This window comes from Gobio gobio (genome assembly GCF_949357685.1).
Source record: "Gobio gobio genome assembly, chromosome: 10".
NCBI lineage: Eukaryota > Metazoa > Chordata > Actinopteri > Cypriniformes > Gobionidae > Gobio > Gobio gobio.
Window position 1 is genome coordinate 51376284 of NC_137116.1, and position 22165 is coordinate 51398448.

The 22165-nt window shown below is 39.8% G+C and overlaps 1 protein-coding gene across 1 annotated transcript in view; it reads right to left on the reverse strand.

Annotated features, from left to right (window-relative positions):
* tbc1d22b (TBC1 domain family, member 22B) overlaps positions 1-22165 on the reverse strand; it is a 94114-nt gene that overhangs the window by 32945 nt on the left and 39004 nt on the right. Inside the window, exons 7-9 of the mRNA XM_079827305.1 lie at positions 20590-20655; positions 17942-18056; positions 3307-3413 (exon numbers count right to left, since the gene is read on the reverse strand). Coding sequence (XP_079683431.1) covers positions 3307-3413; positions 17942-18056; positions 20590-20655 — 288 coding nt within the window. The remainder of the gene's footprint in view (positions 1-3306; positions 3414-17941; positions 18057-20589; positions 20656-22165) is intronic.

Genomic DNA, 22165 nt, shown 5'->3' on the forward strand with positions numbered 1-22165 from the left:
AAATAGGAATAATTTCACAATATTACAGTTTTTTTTCGTATTTTTAATCAAATAAATGCAGCCTTGGTGAGCATAAGAGACATCTAAAAACATTACAAATCTTACCGATCAAACACTTTTGAACGGCAGTGTAATAGAAAGAAAAAAGAAAAATCCTACAATAAATGAAATATTTAAGATGGAACAGCTTGCGACATGCAGAACATTCGTCCGGCTAACTGTGCAATAATGTCGAATTGAAATGCGTCTGTTAAAGATCCGTGGCTCGGTACCAGCTGATTAACTGAGGGAAACGGGGGTGCTATAGCATCATAGATATCGTTATTTTGTTACTAATGTAGTTTCCAGCTCTCCATCTCCGTTCCTCTTCCCTTGTGGGTCATCAAGTGCCAGTGGCCGTCTGCTGTGCTGCGGCTCGTGTTTTAGCCCAGGGGCACGACTGCATGGGAAGACACATTCTGTGTTCTGATCCGTGCGTGTGTGCTCTGCCCTTCAGCTCGGCTCCACTCAGCCAATGAGCACAACACAGGGCGGCCCACGGGACAACCTGACCGCGGCCTGAATCTGACCCTTGCTCCCGCCTGCAGATGAGTGCCCCGAAATGCTCGTCTCACTCTAACACAGGGTCTTTCTCAAGGGAATGCCAGCAAAGGATCTGAATCCCCCTAGCTTAAAAGTCCTAGCTTCAACTTCCTCTCCAAGTATTTTATGTCTCTCTCTCTCCTAAGCTGGTAAGTGTCTTGGTGCTCTGGGGCTTAAGCACAACAACGTATGTGCCTTTTTTTTCAGCCCGTCAGAGTCTTTTTATTGAATTGTATTCAACTTGTCTCTGGCTTTTGGAAAAGAGCAAAAGGACAGGATGACCACTACAGGGTTTAGTTGTAATATAAAGACAGAGAAGAGTTACTGTCCTAAGGGAACTGCAGATGCACCAAGAATGCCTGGAGAAATTACCGTTACATCTTAAATGCAGTAACTTGGCTGGCGCATGATGGAAGTATGTGATTTGAATTCTGCTTTTTAAAAATATAAAATCATATAAAATAGGTAATAATATTAATTATTATTAGAAACGTTATTAGGAAAGAGATATAAGAATAAGAAAAGGAATAAGACAATTGTGATACGAATGAAATTAAATATATATATAAAATTTATATTCAAAATGCATTAAATATTAACACATTTATTATGAAGATTTTTGCCTCCTTTTAATAAAATAGTAAAAACAATATAAAGGCTGTTGTTATTGTTATTATTATTATAAAGTTATGATTAAAGGAGTATGATGAAGAAATAAAGAAAAGGAGGAATAAGAAAGATGAAGAAGTAAAAGAGGAGGAGGAATAAGAAAGATGAAGAAGTAAAAGAGGAGGAGGAATAAGAAAGATGAAGAAGTAAAAGAGGAGGAGGAATAAGAAAGATGAAGATGACAGCATGAATGATGATATTTGTATAAAAAAATATATACACATTTACATACGTTTATGTAAAAACTATAGAAAATATTAACAGTAACAATAGAAATATTATATTAGAAGTATTTGTATTATTATTAGAAAAAATGAGGAAGAAGAAGAACAAGAGGAGGGATGAGAAAAAGAAGAAAAGAGAAAGAAGAACTATAAATATAAATAGAGGACAAAGAACAAGAGAAAGAACAAGAAGAAGGGGATGAGGAAGAGGATAAGGAAAGAAAAAAAATAGTAAAAGATGAGGAAGAAGAACAAGAGGATGATAAGGAAGAAGAAGAGGAGGAGGAACCAGAGAAAGAACAAGAGGAAGAAGAGGAAGAACAAGAAGAACAAGAGGAGGGCGAGGAGGGAGGAGAGGAAGAAGAACAAAAAGGCGAGGATAAGGAAGAAAAAGAGGAGGGACAAGAGAAAGAACAAGAGGAAGAAAAAGAACAACAAGAGGAGGGCGAGGAGGGAGGAGAGGAAGAAGAACAAGAAGAGGAGGAAGAGAAGGAAGAAAAATAATCAGATGGAAAAATAGGAGGAAGAGGAGGAGGAAGAAAAATAATCAGATGTAAAAAGAGGAGGAGGAGGAAGAGGAAGAAGAACAATAAGAGGAGGAAGAAGAACAAGAAGAGGAGGAAAAATAGGAAGAAGAGGAAGAGGAGGAGGAAGAAGAAGAACAAGAAGAGGAAGAAAAAGAAGAACAACAACAAATGGGGGAAGAGGAGGGAGGAGAGAAAGAAGAAGAAAAAGAGGAAGAACAACAAGTGGAAGAAAAGGAAGAACAAGAAGAGGAGGAGAAGAAGAGGAAGAAAAACAAGTGGAAGAAAAGGAAGAACAAGAAGATGAGGAAGAAGAACAATGGGGGTGAGGAGGGAGGAGAGGAAGAAGAACAAGAAGAGGAGGAAGAAGAAGAGGAAGAACAACAACATGTGGAAGAAAAGGAAGAACAAGAAGATGAAGAAAAAGAACAACAGGGGGGTGAGGAGGGAGGAGAGGAAGAAGAACAAGAAGAGGACGATAAGGAAGAAGAAGAGGAGGAACAAGAGAAAGAAGAACAAGAACAAGAAATATCATCATTCATGCTGTCATCTTCATCTTTCTTATTCCTCCTCTTCTTTATTTCTTCATCATACTCCTTTAATCATAACTTTATAATAATATTATATAAAGAGGAGGAGGAGGACGAAAAATAATCAGATGGAAAAAGAGGAGGAAGAGGAGGAGGAAGAAAAATAATCAGATGGAAAAAGAGGAGGAAGAGGAGGAGGACGAAAAATAATCAGATGGAAAAAGAGGAGGAAGAGGAGGAGGAAGAAAAATAATCAGATGTAAAAAGAGGAGGAGGAAGAGGAAGAAGAACAATAAGAGGAGGAAGAAGAGGAGGAAGAAGAACAAGAAGAGGAGGAAAAGTAGGAAGAAGAACAAGAGGAGGAGGAAGAAGATGAGGAAGAAGAACAAGAACAAGAAGAGGAAGAAAAAGAAGAAAAAGAAGAACAACAACAAATGGGGGACGAGGAGGGAGGAGAGAAAGAAGAAGAAAAAGAGATAGAAGAAGAGGAGAAAGAAGAGGAAGAACAACAAGTGGAAGAAAAGGAAGAACAAGAAGAGGAGGAAGAAGAAGAGGAAGAACAACAGGAGGAAGAGTAAGACGAGAAAGAAGAGCAAGAAGAAGACAAAATGGTCAAATGAAATTAGGATAGGAAGTATACACTGTTTGTGCAAAGCAAAACATTAAAATATATATTTCCAAATAAATCAAGAGAATGAAAAGCTAGTTTAGAGTGGACATTGATGAAGAAAGAAGGCTAAGACATCCACCATCATAAACCTCCAGAGGACCAAATACCTGTATCCCATCCAGCAGTTTGCTCATGCACCAAAAGCTGTCGGCTTCGATGTTTCGCTGTGTATCCAGTGGTAAGCTTGCCATTGCAAAATTTTCCACATCTTCCTCTATGGAAAAGAACACACAAAACACACACACACACACACACACACACATTGATGTTGGGTCACCAGCAGAAGAAACCAGCACACATGCTGCAGGTGCTCTCAGGAGTCTGTGTTTTCTTGCGGGCGACAGCAGTTCTGGTGTGTGTCGCACATCGTATGCACAGACAACACGAAGCCATTAGATCATTAGCCGGCAAACTGCGTTCTTTATTCAACACATTCATCAACTCGCCCCTCTCCATCCCTCCCTCCCTCCGCAGGCTTCCCCTCGCAGCCATGACCTTTCCCGACTCTTTAAACAGTGTGTGCTAAATGATGCTGATACACACATTATACCCCAGAGAGCCAGACCTGGCTGGAAAAGACTTCTGTGTGCCACTCCACTCAGCAACCCACCCACCGCACAACTAATGTAGTCCTCCATCTCTTGATCTCTTTCTCTCTCTCCCTCTTTTCTTAATAAGGAAGGGAGGGGAAGGAAGGACAAGGAGCTATTTTGATGAAGCACTGAGTAAAGAGAAAGAGAGAGAGAGCGCGCTCTAGGCATGTTTGCATGCAGCTTGCGCATCGCCAAAGCAATTCAGTCAATCACCCGACTTATTGCGGTACATCAGAGCTGAAATATAGATAAGAAGAAGGTCAGATCCAAGGTGGAAGACGCAATGAACAATACATGCTCTCCAACGACTGTAGATACTCGACTGAAGATGCAAATCAACGCGTGCTGAAGACCATATGGACCACTGCAGCTGAGGTCTGCTAGAGACAAAATCAACCTGACGGTGAACAGCTTCCGGCTAAACCCTATTTGCATACTTTACTAGACAATAAAACGAAGCACACTACTGTGCAAAAGTTTGGGGTCAGTAAGATTTTTTTAAAGAAAGTAATGCTCGTATTCAGCAAAGATGCACCCTTGTGCGGTCTTTACTTGGGAGTCACACTGGTGGCCCTTCACTGCTGTGAGCTTTTTCTGAATTATGACTGAATTATTGAATAGACTTGACATATTCTCAAAACTTTCACACAGTGGTCCATAGGTGTGTGTGTGTGTGTGTGTGTTTATATCACATTCTTGATGTTTTAGAGCAGGGGTTTTCAAACTGGGGTCCTCCAGAAGGTTCTAAGGGGTCCCCAGAAAATTTCAGAGAATAAAAAGACAAAACAAAAATGGATAAAGTATACCAAACATTCTAACTGTTTCTAACCTTTCTTGCCGTATACATACTTTCCAGAATTGTATATGTTTGCTTTATATCTTTCTAGTGAGTTTTTCTCACTATAGTCCCCTTTATCTTGCTCACTGGGGTTGTAAGGTGGTATTCTTAACACACTAGGTAAACTGCTTTCATACATTTAGGGCCCTATTTTAACGATCTGAAACGCAAGTGTCAACGCGCGAAGCGCAAGTAACTTTGTGGGCGGGTCTCAGCGCTGTTGCTATTTTCCCGGCGGGATAAATGGCTCTTGCGCCCGGCGCAAATCTAAAATGGGTTGGTCTGAAGTAGCTTCATTATTCATAGGTGTGGTTTGGGCGTAACGTGAATAAACCAATCCGAGCGTCATCCAACATTCCCTTTAAAAGCAGGTGCGCAAGTTCCATTATGGATTGCTATTATTATGGCGTATTTACCAGGCGCACGCCAGGAGCGGTTCACAGCCGAGGAGACTGATGTGCTTGTAAGAGCAGTGAAAGACAGAGAAGTGAAGTTGTAATGTTGTACATTATGGTAAAGGTGATTTCACAGTCTTTTTTTTTTCAGTCTTTCAGTTTTTTCAGTTTTTCAGTCGATTTTTTTTCCTGGTTCTTGACGGACAAACCAATTTGTCAGATGTCCTTATATACATATATGTCTTGCCACTATTGGGCAAACAGGTCTTATCCTTAATTATTACAATTAGCCTGAATCATTTGTAAGCTAGATTTATGCCTATTTTTTCACATCTTCGTGGCACACCACAATGATTTCCGTCATCTCATGTGTTAATATTTTTTTAGTGTAACAATTTATGATTTGCAAAAATAACTGTTGCATCTGTGTAGGTTACATGAGCAAAGTGTATGCGCGTTGTGCACGCTATACATTATGGTCAAGCATGCGCCCTTAAAATAGCATAATGAACAACGCGCAACGCGCCACTGACTTTAGACTAGGTTTTTTCTGGTCAGTGGCGCAATTATTTAATGGAACAGCAAAATAGCACCAGGGATTGTTTGCGCCGGAACACGCCTCCTTTTTTGCGCTGAACCGCCCAGGTAGCGCAAGTTCATTCACTAGTTTAGCGACGTGCTTCTGTGGAGGGAAAAGCGCGCTTTGCGCGGGTGCAAAATAGGAATGACACATGCGTCGGTGTACAAAGTCAATTGCGCTGGGTGCAAGATAGGGCCCTTATTGTGAAAGTTGCTTATACATATTTTTTTATTGAAAATGTTCTTCAGTTTTATACATCCAACATTAAAGGGTTAGTTCACCCAAAAATGAAAATTCTGTCATTAATTACTTACCCTCATGTCGTTCGACACCCGTCAGACGCCCGTTCATCTTCGGAACACAAATGAAGATATTTTAGTTGAAATCTGATGGCTCTGAAAGGCCTCCATTGGCTCAATGGCACGTTACACTCTCAAGACCCTTAAAAGGTACTAAAGACGTCGTTACAAAGTCCATCTCACTACAGTGGTTCTACAATAACTTTATGAATCGGCGACAATAGTTTTTGTGCACAAAAAACCCCTAAATAAAGACTTACATAGTGATGACGATTTCAAAACACGGCCTCATGAAGCTTCGAAGCGTTATGAATCAGTGAGTCGAATCAGCAGTTTGAATCGCCAAATTTCAGCAGTTTGGCGGTTTGACACGCGATCCGAATCATCATTCGGCTGGCTCGCTGATTCATAACGCTTCGAAGCTTCATGAGGCTGTGTTTTGAAATCGTCATCACTATATAAGTCGTTATTTAGGGTTTTTTTGCGCACAAAAACTATTGTCGCCGATTCATAAAGTTATTGTAGAACCACTGTAGTGAGATGGACTTTGTAACGACGTCTTTAGTACCTTTTAAGGGTCTTGAGAGTGTAACGTGCCATTGTGCCAATGGAGGCCTTTCAGAGCCATCAGATTTCAACTAAAATATCTTCATTTCTGTTCCGAAGATGAACGGAGGTCTGACGGGTGTCGAACAACATGAGGGTAAGTAATTAATGACAGAATTTTCATTTTTGGGTGAACTAACCCTTTAAGTATGGCCAATTTAAGTTTGGAAACAATGTGTATTTATAATGTCATACTTACTATTTATCTAACACTTTACAATGTTTTTTTCATACACAAAAATATATAGATGGATTTAAGGTAGGGGGTCCCCCATAAAGGTTAATCATATTTGGGGGTCCTTGGCATCATAAAGTTTGAAAACCCCTGTTTTAGAGTTTCACCCCTTCACTGCTGTGAGCTATTTCTAAATTATGACAAAACTTTGCTCTGTGTTACAGACACAGTGGTTCATAAGTGTGTGTGTGTGTGTGCGTGTGTCTGTTTGTGAGTGGACATGTCTATATCACTTTCTTGATGTTTTACAGTGTCGTCCCTTCACTGCTGTGTACTTTTTTTTCAGTATTGTGTCCGATTTGTAGATTGTGCACACAAAAATTCGCTGTATTTTTGTCAATTTTCCATTCATTTCCTATGGTCGGTCATTTTTGACCGAAGACCATGAGTGTGACTTTTTTTTTTTTTTACTACCACTCAATTTTTTGTGTGTTCACATTCCAAGTGTCATAAAAGTCACCAAGTTTCGAACCATTTCAATGAAGCTGTGATTTTTTTAAATTTCAAAATGTAAAATTCTCCGCTTAAGCCAGGTGCACATTTATAATAGTCCTTTACGACATATAATAGTCCTTTATAATATGTTCCTTGTCTGACTCTACGAACATGATCCCTGCTGTAAGCCATGTCACACTGCAAGATCTAAGTTGTCATTAATGTCAGACTGTACGATAGTCAAAACTCGTCCAGAGTTTTGTATCATCGATCAATGACGCGTTCGGTGTCAGTGAGCTGCATTACACGCGGGACTGAAATGGTGGCTACAAAGAAATCTCAATCTCTTTAGGATTTGCTAAATTTGTCTCAGACGAAATATGAATGGGATGAGCTCGTAATCACGACTTTAGAAGTGGGAATTGTCCAATTTCCGATAGCACGTGAAGGCAGCATTACTTTCACTTACTTTTGTTATTTCCAAGCTGGTAAACTGAAATATTGCGCTTGATTTGAGATATGTTTTCCACGCAGGTTGTAAGAGCGGCTATGGCATTTCATAGCACAGCAAGCGTTCACCATTCTAATGTGTTTTTAACTGTATAATACAAGTTTTAAAGTCTACCTCCACTACTACTCATTCTATAATGTAGTGTAGTGTCCTAAAGTCCATGAATGCATTGCGTTGCTGACGTCACGTTCCCATTCTCTATGAGGCCATGGGTACGCCATGAATGAATGACAGTTCGTCCGTAAACCCTTGTTTATACTCGACGCATCCCCACGAGCGCGAGGGTGCGCGCGGCAAAAATTACGTAATCGCAGAGCGCCAAGCGGACGAGGCCATGCGCAGTCAGCTGAGCGGAGGCTCACGCTGTGGAGCCAGACGAAAGTAAACAATGCGCGCTCTGTGCGGCCGTGCACATTTACTTTCAGTTTTGAATTAGCGCCAATTCAGTGGCGGGTTGCTTGAATTATGGGTTCATTAGCCTATTATTTTTAATGAAAAACACAACAACAAAAATGACAAACTCCCTTGAATAGGCGCTTTTACGTTTCGCTTTGAAACCAAATCTTCCGCGATCATCTGATCAATGACTTCTACTGAGACTCACGGTCAGATCATGCTTTATTAAGCAGACACGTTCAGTTTTTATTTGTATTGTCTGTTCTCTAACCGAACGGAATTATTTTATTATTTTACATTTGAAGCTGCATTGAAACGGCAAATTGGACCTGCAAACTGTTGTACCCCATTGAAGTCCACTATATGGAGAAAAATCCTGGAACGTTTTCCTCAAAAACCTTAATTTCTTAAAAAAAACATTAACATCTTGGATGATGCGGGGGTGAGTTAATTATCATGAAAATGTAATTCTACTCCTTTAAAAAATCCTGATACATCAAAGTTTTCACAAAGATATTACACCACACGTTTCACCATTAGCTGAGTTTCCGTTACAGATTTGCGCAAAACTTTTCTAAATGTCAATAAAAAACTATTGCGAAATTACGCGTTTCCATTAACCGATGTTATGCGACTAAAACAAAAAATGTTTTCCTCTCGCAATAAGTCATTCCAAAAAATCATGGCGACGGATGTTGGTAGGTTTACATATATTGCAGTCACCGCACTAGCCATTATTTTTAATCGAAGGAGACTTACACGTATTATCCAAGCATTAATGGCAAGGAAACCCCTTTATACCTGAGAGCGGCCGTGTATGAGGTGTTTCTGGGTGTTTCTCCCTCATATCTGCTTCAAGGTCTTGATAAACTGTGGCATTTCTTTGTTATTTAGAATCCAGTATTCCCATAATTATTTTGTCTTTTATGAGTTTAATAAAGAACACAATTTTAATGGTAGTGTATATTTTTTGTACAGGATGATTAGCAAATTAACAATGTTCATTTTTGGGTGAACTATTCCTTTAAATATTAATTATTTAAAATTGAGTGTGTAATTCCGCCATTTAATTTTAACTTTTAATAATTTATTAACACACTTATTAACTACGCCTTATTTTTGTTGATCATGTACTTTATGCATTGCAAACTTAAAGGAAGAAAAAAATTCAAATATTGTAATAATTTACTCACGCTCAAGTTGTTTCAAACCTGTTTGAATTTCTTTCTTGTGCTGGACACAAAAGATGATGACAACAACAGTTGATGGACCCCATTGACTTCCATAGTATTTTTTTTCCTCCATACTATGGAAGTCAATGGGGTCCATCATCTGCTGTACCAACATTCTTCAAAATATCTTCTTTTGTGTCCAGCAGAAGAAACAAACTCATACAGGTGTGAAACAACTTGAGGGTGAGTAAATTATGACAGAATTAAAATTTGGGGGTGAACTATCCCTTTAAGCATGTGGTTTTATGTGATAAACATTGCTGTTGAAAACAACAACAACAACAACATCATCTAGCTGGAAAACAAAAATGAGGTTGCAAATTAAAAATAAATTGCTTGTTTTAATATCCAAAGAAAACTTGAAAACAATTATTATAAAAATGTAATATATTATTTGAGACATAAAAATAATTTTAAAAATTGATCAAATTGACAATTAGAATAAAGTCTTTTAATCATTAAAAACTGATTAAATTCACATAAACGGTTTTACAATTTACCAAGAAATTCGTGTTTCATGAATGTGGCCCATAGATTTGAATAAGAGGGGTTGCAGGTAGAGGAATGGCAAAAACCTTTCAGCTGAAACTCTCAGAGAGAGGAAACTGTCAGAAAACCTCTGCATTGCAGCAGGAAGAACAGCTGATGGGGGCCGAGTGAGAGCCCGGATGGGATTCAAGCAAAAAAAGACGGATGGCGAACGACAGGCAAGAGCTGGCAGGGGGGAAAAAAGCTGGAAAAGCAAAGTAAATAGCCCTCTTTGACCACAAATGAAGCATGGAGTGCCCTGCCGGTCATGGGCCAGGCCATATGTCACTGGCCACAGCACTGGAGAGATTCCTGATCCATTTAGCTCTCCACGTTTCCACATCACTCCAAAGCGTTGGACACACACACACACACACACACACACAGACACACAGCGCTGCTAAATAAAGCGGCTTTACAAAATGCAGGAGAAATCCTGTTTGTGGCACAAAGAGCGGCTTTGCCACCCTGTTCTCTGACCCTGTGGGGAAAAAAGGGGGTTATTGTGCCATGTATGAGTATGAGCGACCTGAGGGATCATTCAATAATCATGAGCGAAGTCTGCAACTCGTGAAACAAATCACAGCTCATTCAGGTCATTCCTCCATGTCTCAGGTTGAGCATTAAATGATCCATATTATGTAGCTCAGACTCTAAAAGCGGATTGGATGAGCCATGTTCAAAGCGGTTTATAAAATATGCCGACAGACGCACACCTGGTGACCGCACATCAATTGAATTCTTTATGAAAGGAGCGGTTCACCCAAAAAACATAATTTTCTCATTCCAAACTCGTATGACTATCTTTCTTCAGTAAAAAAAAACAAGACTGGAGCTCTTAAGCTTAAAAAAAAGATGCAAAATCAACATAAAAGTCTAATAAAAGTGGTAAATATGACTCATGCACCATATTCAAAGCCTTTGATGCCATATAAAATTGTTTTACAAAGACCAAGATACTGAAATGAATCTTGACATCCACCCACATCGGATCAAAAATTGGTCTGAATAATCCATTCATAAATCACAAATTAATACCACTCAATTCACTGATTTAATGATCCTGTCGCAACCACTGGAGATTTTCAGTGAATAACTTATTCCCTGAACAACTTAAACGATGCTTTTCAGGCATTTCAGGTCGATCTAACAGTAACTAGGTACAGATTAGGTAGATTAGGTACAGAATTTGAATAAAGTAATCAAATGTAAAATGACACTGCATAGTCTTCACTGTATAAATTAAATATAGATGAATCCTTATCGAAGTAACAAAAGTTATTCAGTCAAGAGCATTGAGTGAAGTCTTTTGTTGTTTGATTAACATTAGAAACACAGCGCAGCAGGTATAATAGGCCGGGTCATTGATATGTATACGTGGATACCTCATTCGAGCGATCCACGCAGGCACTAATGAGGTATCTATGTATATATCTATGACCCGGCCGGAATTTTGACCTCACCTACGGGAAGTGATGGCGGTCTGGAGAGCTGAAGCGTTCGTCTGATATGAGGTGATTTATTTGCATAAATACCGTTCGGTTTCTCTCAGAAACCGATCGTTTCGTGTCTTAAGACATCAATGTGTCGTCACGAGCCGCGGGGTTTAATTTGAAGTTGTCTTTCCATGTTTTTTTTACTCTAATAGAATTAGACTCAATTGACATGCATTATACAACTGGCACACAGCAACGGTTGGAGTTAAAAATCTTAATTTGTGTTCTACTGAAGAAACAAAGACACCTACATCTTGGATGCCTTGGGGGTGAGCAGATAAACATCAAATTTTCGTTTTTGGGTAAACTATCCCTTTAATGCAGGGGTGGCGAACTCCGGTCCTGGAGGGCCACTGTCCTGCAGAGTTCAGCTCCAACCCTGATCAAACTCTCCTGCCTGTAGCTTTCTAGTAACCCTTCAGACCATGATTAGCTTGTTCAGGTGTGTTTGATTAGGGTTGAAGCAAAACTATGCAGGACAGTGGCCCTCCAGGACCGGAGTTCGCCACCCCTGCTTTAATGGCTACAAGAATAGTAGGCTACAGCACAGAGAAACATCATGTCGGAGCGGGATTTGAGCGCACAACATTTTACCGGTGAGCGGTTCATGAGTGAAGCTCCACTTTGCTTCGTTCACATGCTCTGGTATGGTAGGCAGGTTTTTTACGAAAATCTTTATTTCCTGTCGCTGTGCAGGCTCTTTTATTGTATATGACATTGTAAACAGCTCAGTAAACCTTTTATTTAAAGGTTAAATGTAGGCCACAGTCCATTGCATTACAGTTGCAAGACGAATCAACATTGTGAAAAATGTGACGTGCAGTCAAATGTCCCGGTGTGTATGCTGTTTAAACAAGTATTCTCATTGATATATTTGTTGTGCTTTCATGTTCTATATATTCAATTTCGTGTTATATATATTCAATATTATATATATTAATATTCAATATTATAGTTTCTTATAAAAATGTGGTGACCTAAAAAAACTAAACAAAAAACAGCACCCCCAGCCCAAAACATCTTCCCGCACCCCTGCCACTGGAGTGTTAGTGAGATGACGAATAGAGAAGAGCAATACAGGATCACTGGACTACAAATAACATTACCTTCCAAAGGATCCTAATGCTAGTAATGTGGTTTTCAACAATGAATGTCTCAGTTGAGCATTATTTATTTGTATTCGGGAAATTTCACTGTGGATTCTTTGGTAAATCAGTCGCAATTTCGGCGCAGGCTTTGCAAACAGACTTTTACAATATGGACGCGACAGCAATGCGACAACATGCAAGTAACCGTGTTAACTCTAATGCCTGATCTGTGACCAGTGATTACTGAATGTAATGATTCATGTACAGTCAGATGTTCTGTGTCTATGTGTCAGTAAATGGTCAACTTCACATTGTTTCTCTTAGTAGGATGAAAACAATCTGTTATTTAAACTCTGATTAAATTATAGAAAGCAATCAAAGAACGCTCCCTTTACAATCGCTGGAGCTGTCAATCAAACAGCGTGAGTTTATCAGCGACTGGCCAGAGTTCTGGACTCGCGCCAAAACCATTATAACGAAGTCTCTTTTATCTATAGTGTTTGGTTATAATTAACAAATCTCTTATATACATCATGTTTGCACTGTTAGCTATGATGAATGCATTCATTAGTGAGCAAAAATGTAGTTGCAATGACGAGATCACTGCATTCATGTCTGTGATCAGCTACAATGCTCATCACTGCAACCTTTCCTAAATATAATGCTATAATCATATTTTTCATGATTAGTTAACCTTGAGCGCTGTAATAGTTAAACCGTGCTAAAAGTATGAGAGAGGGTTCCACATGTAATACTATTTCATATGCAAAGACGTTAGCCAATCACAGCAGTGGGCGTTTACACTGACGCCTCACAGCAGACACGCCCCTTAAAACAGAGCATTCAGCGCAGAGGGCTAAAATCAGGGTGGGAAAAATGCCTTTTATTTATAAATTATGACCATTTTTGATGTTAACATAAGTGCACCTGATGAAACATTATAAAACAAGAAACAATGCAGTTCATAACCCCTTTAAGACAGCCCATTTACTTGGATACCCGCCAAGATGGCCATTTTGGAAATTGTGTGTGAAATTGTCCATTCAAGTGCAAGAAGACGCAAAACAAAAGAGCTCAAAATTCATTATTCGTGTGCTGTCAGATGCGGCTTTCTGGGCTTTCTCTCTGACGTGGGCAAGTTATCTTTCGCTTCTTGAATGTTTAAATTGGCAAGGCTTCAAAAAAACGTTCATGATGATGCGGTTCTGTTAACTATTGCCCATCAAGCACACTTGTCGAGCCCTGAATTTAGATCTAGCGTATCAATTTTGTGTAAATGCCTCACTCTTTCTCTCACGTTGAGTGCGTGAGAGAGAAAGTGACAGAGGGCATTCACAACCAGCCTCAAACTCAATCACAGGCGACTGAAATCGTACAATTTACTACCCATTGGCTAATTAAAGACATTTGTGACCCTGGACAACAAAACCAGTAATAAGTCGCACGGGTAGATTTGTGGCAATGGCCTACAATACATTGTATGAGTCAAAATTATAGATTTTTCTTTTATGCCAAAAATCATTAGGATATTAAGTAAAGATCATGTTCCATGAAGATATTTTGTAAATTTCCTACCGTAAATATATAAAAAAGGTATTATTAGTAGTAATATGCTATGCTAAGGACTTAATTTGGACAACACCCTCAGATTCCATATTTACAAATAGTTGCATCTCTGCCAAATATTGTCTATTTATCCTAACAAAACATACATCAATGGAAAGCTTATTTATTCAATTTCCAAAAATGTACCCTTATGACTGCTTTTGTGGAGCCTGGATGCCAACCGAACGTAGCCCCGCCCACAACATTTCAGGTCGGGAAGTTCGGTCTGACTTGATCTGTTGTGGAGCAACTATGCTCGAACCAGAGCTGTTCGGACCAATGAAATTGTCAGGGCGGGCTTTATACGATGATGGACAGATAACCAACAGTAACGTAAGCTTTCACGTCACCAAAGAGCGCTTGGGTTGAGTTCGTTCTAATCCTAAACGGAGAACTTGCTCGTATATATACATTCACCTCCGTACTCTGTGTATCCTTAAAGTCCCTGTAAAGTCAAAACTAAACATGTGTTCTGAGTTCCTCACACCACAGATAAATGTGTTATTAACCACCCAGCCAAATTTGTACATAAATACATAAAATAGCTTATCAAAAACCTGAAAAAATGAGCAGCATTCTCTGCTCTCAAACGCTGGGGGTGTGTCCGCTGTCGGCGCCGAAACCACGCCCACTCGCGGGAAAGCGGCAGTAGCACACAAGACACAAGACACAAGACACAAGACACAAGACACGAGCGTCTATGATCACAACGCACCAGATGTCGGCGGGACGGGAGGATGAAGGCCTGGGCGGGGGATAGTCGGTTCTGCAGCGGATTATCAGTGAATCCCAGATGTCTCCGGTGAAAGTTTGTAAAACGATCCGGTGTAAAGTCACTGCAGAGGTGGGTGTCGGTGATGATCCTCAGCGCTCCATCAAGGTTGCTGTTCACAAAATTAATCCACTTCTTCATCGTTTTTGTTTTGTAAGCTGTTATGTAAGTTGTTGACTATAGTAACTAACAGTACTAACAGTAACTCCCGATCGAACTGATGCGAATTTGCTGTAGTTATGATCGTGTTAGGGGAGGAGCCAGGCTCGGTGGCTCCAGTGCGTCATCAAGCCACCGTTTTAGCCCCGCCCAGAAAATCCTGAACACAGCAACGGTGAAAAACTGTTTAATGGTCTAACTTCTGAATTCAGTACTACATAGTTCACAGTCTTTGTAATTTGTTTCAGCAATACATTTCTAACATTTATAATGTGTTTAGAAACAAATCTCAGAATTGCCTTTACAGGGACTTTAAATTCTTTTTTACAACACCGGGAAAGATCGTTTACACTCTTCTTCTTCTTCTTCTTCCAGCGTGCGTCCAGTTGAGTTCTGTGGACAACTATGCGTCGCTCCGTTGCTCTGATTGGTTGTAGGTCTATCCAATTGAGTGCAGAGGCATTTTCTTTCCTTTCCATAATCACAGCCCAATGGTGCAGGAGCAGACTCATATTCTGACAAGAATCCGAGTATGACGACGTCAGGCTAGGATTTGTGGTCCAGGGTCACATTTTTTAGTCGCCTAGCGTGAAATTTAGTCACATATGTGAGTGATTTACTCTCAGCCTACAGTTTATAAACTATATTAATGTGATTTTATTAATAAATAAAAATTTTCCATGAACATTTTCAAGCTTCGAAAGCTGTGCATTAGTGATTTTTACCCTTGTTGCTCAGATTCAGCAACACCACCACCACCAAACCAAAAACTTTTCTCACTCAGACCATCTATCTAATCCGAGATATGCACAGCGACGGCACAAATAACAGTCCATAAAACCAGGAAGGCAATAAATAATAAGGTGAGAATATCACACACCCTCTTCAGTAATAAAAAACCAATGCGTGTGTGTGTGTGTGTGTGTGTGTGTGTGTGTGTGTGTGTGTGTGAGAGAGTGTGAGTGAGAGTGAGAGAGACGAAGACAGGGCATTTATGCTTTACAGAGGAGATTTCCCCGCTGTCCTCTTTGTCTGTCAGGGTAAATGTGATGATTTACCCTTTGAGATTATTCTCTCTCTCTCTGCATCATCTCTCTCCACTTCAAATTCTTCGGCGCATCAATACCGATACTTTAAACCGAAGGGCGCCTCGACTCTCCTTCCTGCCGGCTACTCTTTAAAATGCTACTCGCTGATATTGAGCTAAATGTGAAGCGCCAATATTCTCCTCTGCCGTCTCCCTCTCTTGCGTTCTCAGAGGACGGTCTCAGCAGAAAGCTAAAAAGCTCGCATAGGAGCCCTAGAAAGCCACTGAGGCATGCCAGCCAAGAGAAACAGCGCAGCGAAAGTTGGCAAAACGCTGCGTTTGAGAGCAGGCGAAGCATTTAGCTCCTGCGAACCCAGGCGCATTTGCCCCGCAGTCCCGATGGCGGGGGTGAAACTTGTGGCGGAGGGAGGGCGCTAACCTCGCTCTTTTATCTCCCCCTGGCAGCGTGTTGGGATCATGAAGTTCGTTCAGATGCATCGATCGGCGGGTCGAGCCCCCCACCGTGTGCTCGGCACCCTCGCAAGTCTCTGTAAACACTTAAATCCAGCCGATCAATGCGGCTCATTCAACCTGCGGCATTGAGTCGCTCGCTCACACACACACACACACACACACAAGGCGAATCCCTAACGCACACACATATTCACATGGCCCGCAAACAAATTAGAGATAGAAAGGCCCTGCAGAATGACACGAAAGCGCCGGCATGAAAAATCTGCTTTTCGCTAAATGAGCTTTGTGGAGAAACAGAGGGATGAGGAAAAGACAGAGAGGGTGGTGGGCGAGGTAGAGGGCCAAAGAGAGAGACAGACAGGGGAGAAAAAGAGAAATCGATTGGTGATCCAGGTAATCTGTGGGTATGTCCCGGTGTTTGCACTGGTGACATTGCAGCAGCGGCACACCAGAGAGATCAATGAGCCTCCTATTGTTCTTCTGTAATCCTTAACTATCCATAAGTAATTAACCTTCACATGAGAGGACAGGAAATAAATAAGGAAGGGAGGGGAAGGCAGCCGGGTGGAGGGAGAATAGCAATGAGGACAAGAGCAGGAGAGTCTATTTCCCTCCCAGTCTGTCTGACTTTATCCGTCTTTCTCCATCTGTCCCTTTGTCCGTCTGTATGCATACCTATATCTAATGCATATCTATCTATCTATCTATCTATCTATCTATCTATCTATCTATCTATCTATCTATCTATCTATCTATCTATCTATCTATCTATCTATCTATCTATCTATCTATCTATCTATCTATCTATCTATCTATCTATCTAATCTACTGTTCTAAGACAATAGAGCGATATATGGATAGAACAGCTGCATGATATATAGAAAGCGATAGATCGAATGATAGATATAACGAATGATCATTCTATTAATTTATCCATCTTTCCGGTCTCCCTCTCTCCTGTCTGTCTGTCCCGGTTTTTCCTCTCTGTCTATCTTTCCTTCTGTCCATCAGATTGTCTCGGTCTCTTCCTGCCATTTCCCTTTATTTCGGTCTGTCACTCTTTCCATCTGTCTCGCTCTTTCACCATTTGTCTCTCTCTCTCTCTTTCTCTCTCTGTCTTCTTCCCATTTCCCTTTCTTCCCGTCTGTCACTCTGTCCATCTTTCACCATTTGTTTGTCTGTCTGTCTCGCTCTCACTCACTGTCCATCTTTCAGAGTTTCTTTAAAAGATAATTGATATTCTGTATTTTCGTGTCTGACATTTTCACAGGATTTTGTTTACATATAACCATTTTCCACCATCACCTGTCAGATACTGCCCTCTCTTAATCTGACTCTGGCATATGATACACGTCAACACGCTATTAGCAGATCAAACAGAACTGATGTGCTCAAATAAAAAGGACAAATATAAAAAAGGTGAATAAGTCAAGCGGACCAACTGATTCAAGTGGAAGGTTATTAGATGCTCACCTACGAATTCAGAGAGGAAGACCACAAAAAAAGGTGTGACCAGGTCGTTTATGCCCTGCACGTATCCACTAGCGGGGTGACGGATGGCCCAGATGAACAGAATCCGCTCAAACACCTGAAAAACAAGACAATCGCTTTCAATAAATCACAAAAATCATTTCTCATTAGAACTGTGCAGATTGTTGTGTAGACTTTTGGCAATTAATGTTGCTTAATTCACTCTTAACAGACCAACAGGTAAACTCATTTGGATGCTTGAGTTTCCAAACGCAGCTGCATTTCAAGTGCTCTGTTCCTTGTTTATGGGTTACAAGTGTTGCACACTCCTCTAACAAGTTAAAAACACCACAGCACCCCCTGCTGGTAAGCATTCAATGACACAAACATCAGCTGGCTGCAACCATACAGAACAGTTCATATCAATAGCGGATTTGCTGAAAAAAAGTTGTTTAAATGATGTCTTTTTGATCGATTAAAGCAAGACAAAGATTATGTGTCAGGACAATACTTTTTTTTTTGCCAAAAATATGATGGGTTTGAGCTAAAAGAGGTATTAACACAATGGTAAACTAAACCGCTTCACAAAACAAAACATTTATACAGAAACATTTGAATATGATAAAATTATCATTTTGATAATATTAGTAAAAATATATGGTATTTTATTAAGTAAATTAATATAATATAACAACATAATATATAATATAATATAACATGATATAATACAATATAATAAATGATCAAATGATGATTAAATAGACATTTTAAGGACTAGTTTTTGTCTTTTGATAACTAAAACTAAATACAAAAACTATTGCTGCGTCCCAATTCACCTACTTATACTATGACCTAAAAGTATGTACTCTTTTTGTGAAGAAAAAGTACATACTTTTGAGTGTGTAGCAGAAGAGTATGCAAGCTTTGGGACATACTACTTCGCTCTGGGCAGATCCAATAGTTTTAACCTTCAACAGAGTACCCGCCTTCAAGGAAGGTAACGCTTGTCAATGGAGAGTGGCCAAACTCTCTGTACAAATGAAATGTACGAGAGTCTGGTAGGACCTTTCAAACCAAAAGTCAAAATTTTGACAAATTATATTCTGCAACAAGACATTATTTACATGAGAATTAGAAGAAAGTGTGCTTAAATGTCCTTCCATAATGCAAAAAAAAGTATTATAATAGTATATATTATGGGTACTGCATTATGGTAATGGTAATCTGGGGGAAATGAGTCTTAATTTTCTTCCAAACAAAAGCTAAAAACAAAAACTATTGCTGCATCCCAATTCGCCTACTTACACTACGACCTAAAAGCATGTACTCTTTTTGTGAAGAAAAAGTACATACTTTTGAGTGTGAAGCAGAAGAGTATGCAAGCTTTAGGACATACTACTTCGTCATCTATAACGGACTCTGTTGCTTATGCTGTCTTCACATGCTCTCGGTAAATAAGAGTTACCTAGGTAAAAATTGCACATGAACGCCCTCCCATTTCAAAATTTGAATGCGATGAGCTTGTAATCACGACTTCAGAAGTGGTAATTATCAAATTTCTGATAGCACGTGAAGGCGGCATTAGTTACGTGCATCCCTTCACCATTTAAACTGCCCTGTCAATCATCGTCACAGTTCAAATCCTCCACATTCAGTTTAATTTCCTACCGTATCGGAGAGAAATGTAGTAGCACATTGATCTGCCAGTCGTGGGTGTTTAATGCAGAGGCTATCCTCATGTGTTTGCAGTTTAAATATAATGATGCATTTAAAAGTTAATGGCCAAACGTATAATAATTACAAAAGTTCATAATGCTGCTGCAGGTGAAATATAAAGTGGATAACATTAAATACATATCTTTTCGTCAGGTTAAATACTGATAATTGATCACTCAAGCCCCTTAATCTAAACCCCTCTACTTAACCGTCGGACTCGAACATCTGTCATGTTTGTAGTTTTTAACACTTTTTTATCCGCGTTTGTAGTTCTAATCTAATCCTCGTCCAACTTGCAATGGGTTGTGGGGAATATTAGCTGCCACATTAGAGTGTGCGTCAATCTGCACTTCGAATCCTGACCAGAAATATTTTCAACATACTACGATTTGAGAGACACTAACTCTATTTTCGAAAACTATTTAGGATGGATAGTATGCGAACTGGGACACAGCATATGAATATAAACAAAAAATATATATACACTGATCAAGAATATTTTCTCATGAAGCCTTTCAGAAGCCTTAAACAAATTATATTCTGCAACAAGACATGAGTATTAGAAGAAAATGTGCTTAAATGTCCTTCTATAATGCAAAAATTTGTATTATAATCGTATATATTATGGATCCATTATAGCAATGGTAAATTGGGGGAAATTGGTCTTAATTGTCTTCCAAACAATTGTAAGAATGCAACATAAAAACAAGAGTCCTAAAAATAGGCTTAATTTTATTTGTTTTATTTTAAGGTAAAATGTGACATGGATATGATTGTTTGTGGCTCACTCTCTTATCTATGTGATTACATTGAGTGTGTAGTGCCTGCTGTTAGACATCGGACCGCCTCCGCCTGTATGACCCTGAAGGGTCTGACACAGCACAGGTGCGGTGTGCAACGAGACTCAGGTGTTGGTGCCACAGACTACCACCTACCTCCTGCACCAGAGGCTGCTGGAACAAAGGAATCAAAGGATTCGTCCTCGGGATATCGATGTGAATCTATGGAAAGACACACACAGGTATATTTCAGGTAAACTCCAATGAACACCCCCACAAACCAGTTACCGATTTAAGAGTGTCACAAGCACAGGTGACCTGGAAAAAAATAAAAGATTAAATCAATATGCCCCAAGAGCACTAAATTGAGTTACATGTGCCTTTTTTCCCTTCCAGTAAATGGAGGAAAACCATCAGGGTCCAAACTGCACACGCTATTGATCTGGTTTCATAACAAGCTGTACACAAAACCTGCATGAAATCACTTTGAAAATGGACAGCGCCGCGTCCGTTGCACACACAGGTGGCGACCCTTCTCTTTCATCTGGCTCCCTCTTATTTTCTTCCCTCTCTCGGTTTCTACTTCCATCATATGTTTGACGAAATGGCTTTGTAGTAATGCAGGTCACTCAAAGGCCACCGAAGTCCAGTTCCCTCGTATTCACCGCCATTCCTCGCCCTCTCAGACTGTGACCACACTAAAAGGTCATTTAGTGATTCTGCCTAGACAGCCAGGGGCCAGTCCAACGGTTCTGTACGACCACATAAATCCTTTTAAAGGTCTGTGTCCGATTTGTATTGCAGTAGACGAAATGAGGGGCTGGGAGCCAGCAAGCCCAGAGGAACCGGACAAGAGAGGAGAGAAGGCAGCGCATAGCAATCGACTACCAGTCCTGCACCATTAACCTGAGTTTTACAGCCCATAAGAATATTGATCTCGGACCCCCTCCCCCATTAATAACACGCAGTAGAAAATCTGGGTGTATTACTACTATAGCTTTCTGGAAGCAGGTGTAACCTTGACTGCAGAGATGATGGGGTTCCTCAACAGAGTGGCATCTGGTGTAGCCAAGTGGTTAAAGGGCTAGTTCAGCCAAAAACCATCCTTAAATCAAACATAATATGTTTTTAAGCTTCTAAGTAAAAAGTCTCCTAAATATAGTTTATATGACTTGTGTACTATGAGTTTTCTGAAGTCATTTGATAGCTTTGTGTGAGGAACAGACTGAAATTTTTCAACACTATTCCTTGATAATCTCCATCTCTGCAAATGAATCAGTGAGTTGAACTAGAGAACTGGATTGGTTCGATTAATCGGTTTCTTTCAGAACTTTAAGATGAAATCTATGCAGGAATTATATACAAAACCCATGGGCTTGTAGGATTGATCTGTGAAGCGGTATTGTTCCTCTGAGTAAGACACTTAACCCCAGGTTGCTCCAGAGGGATTGTTCTAGTAATGGACTCAATCACAAATTATAAATAATTAGCAGGGATGTGCCAATCTACTCCATTTCTTTTCTCTTTAAAGAAATTAATACTTTTATTTAGAAAGTATGCATTTATCAAAAGTGACAGTAAAGACATTTACATTGCTACAAAAGACTTCTATTTCAAATAAATGCTGTTCTTCTGAAATTTCTATTTAAACAAAGAATTATGAAAAAAAAAAACCTATCTCTGTAAACAAGCTTAAATTTATAGGGCTTCCTTAAAGGGAAGTAAAGCCCAT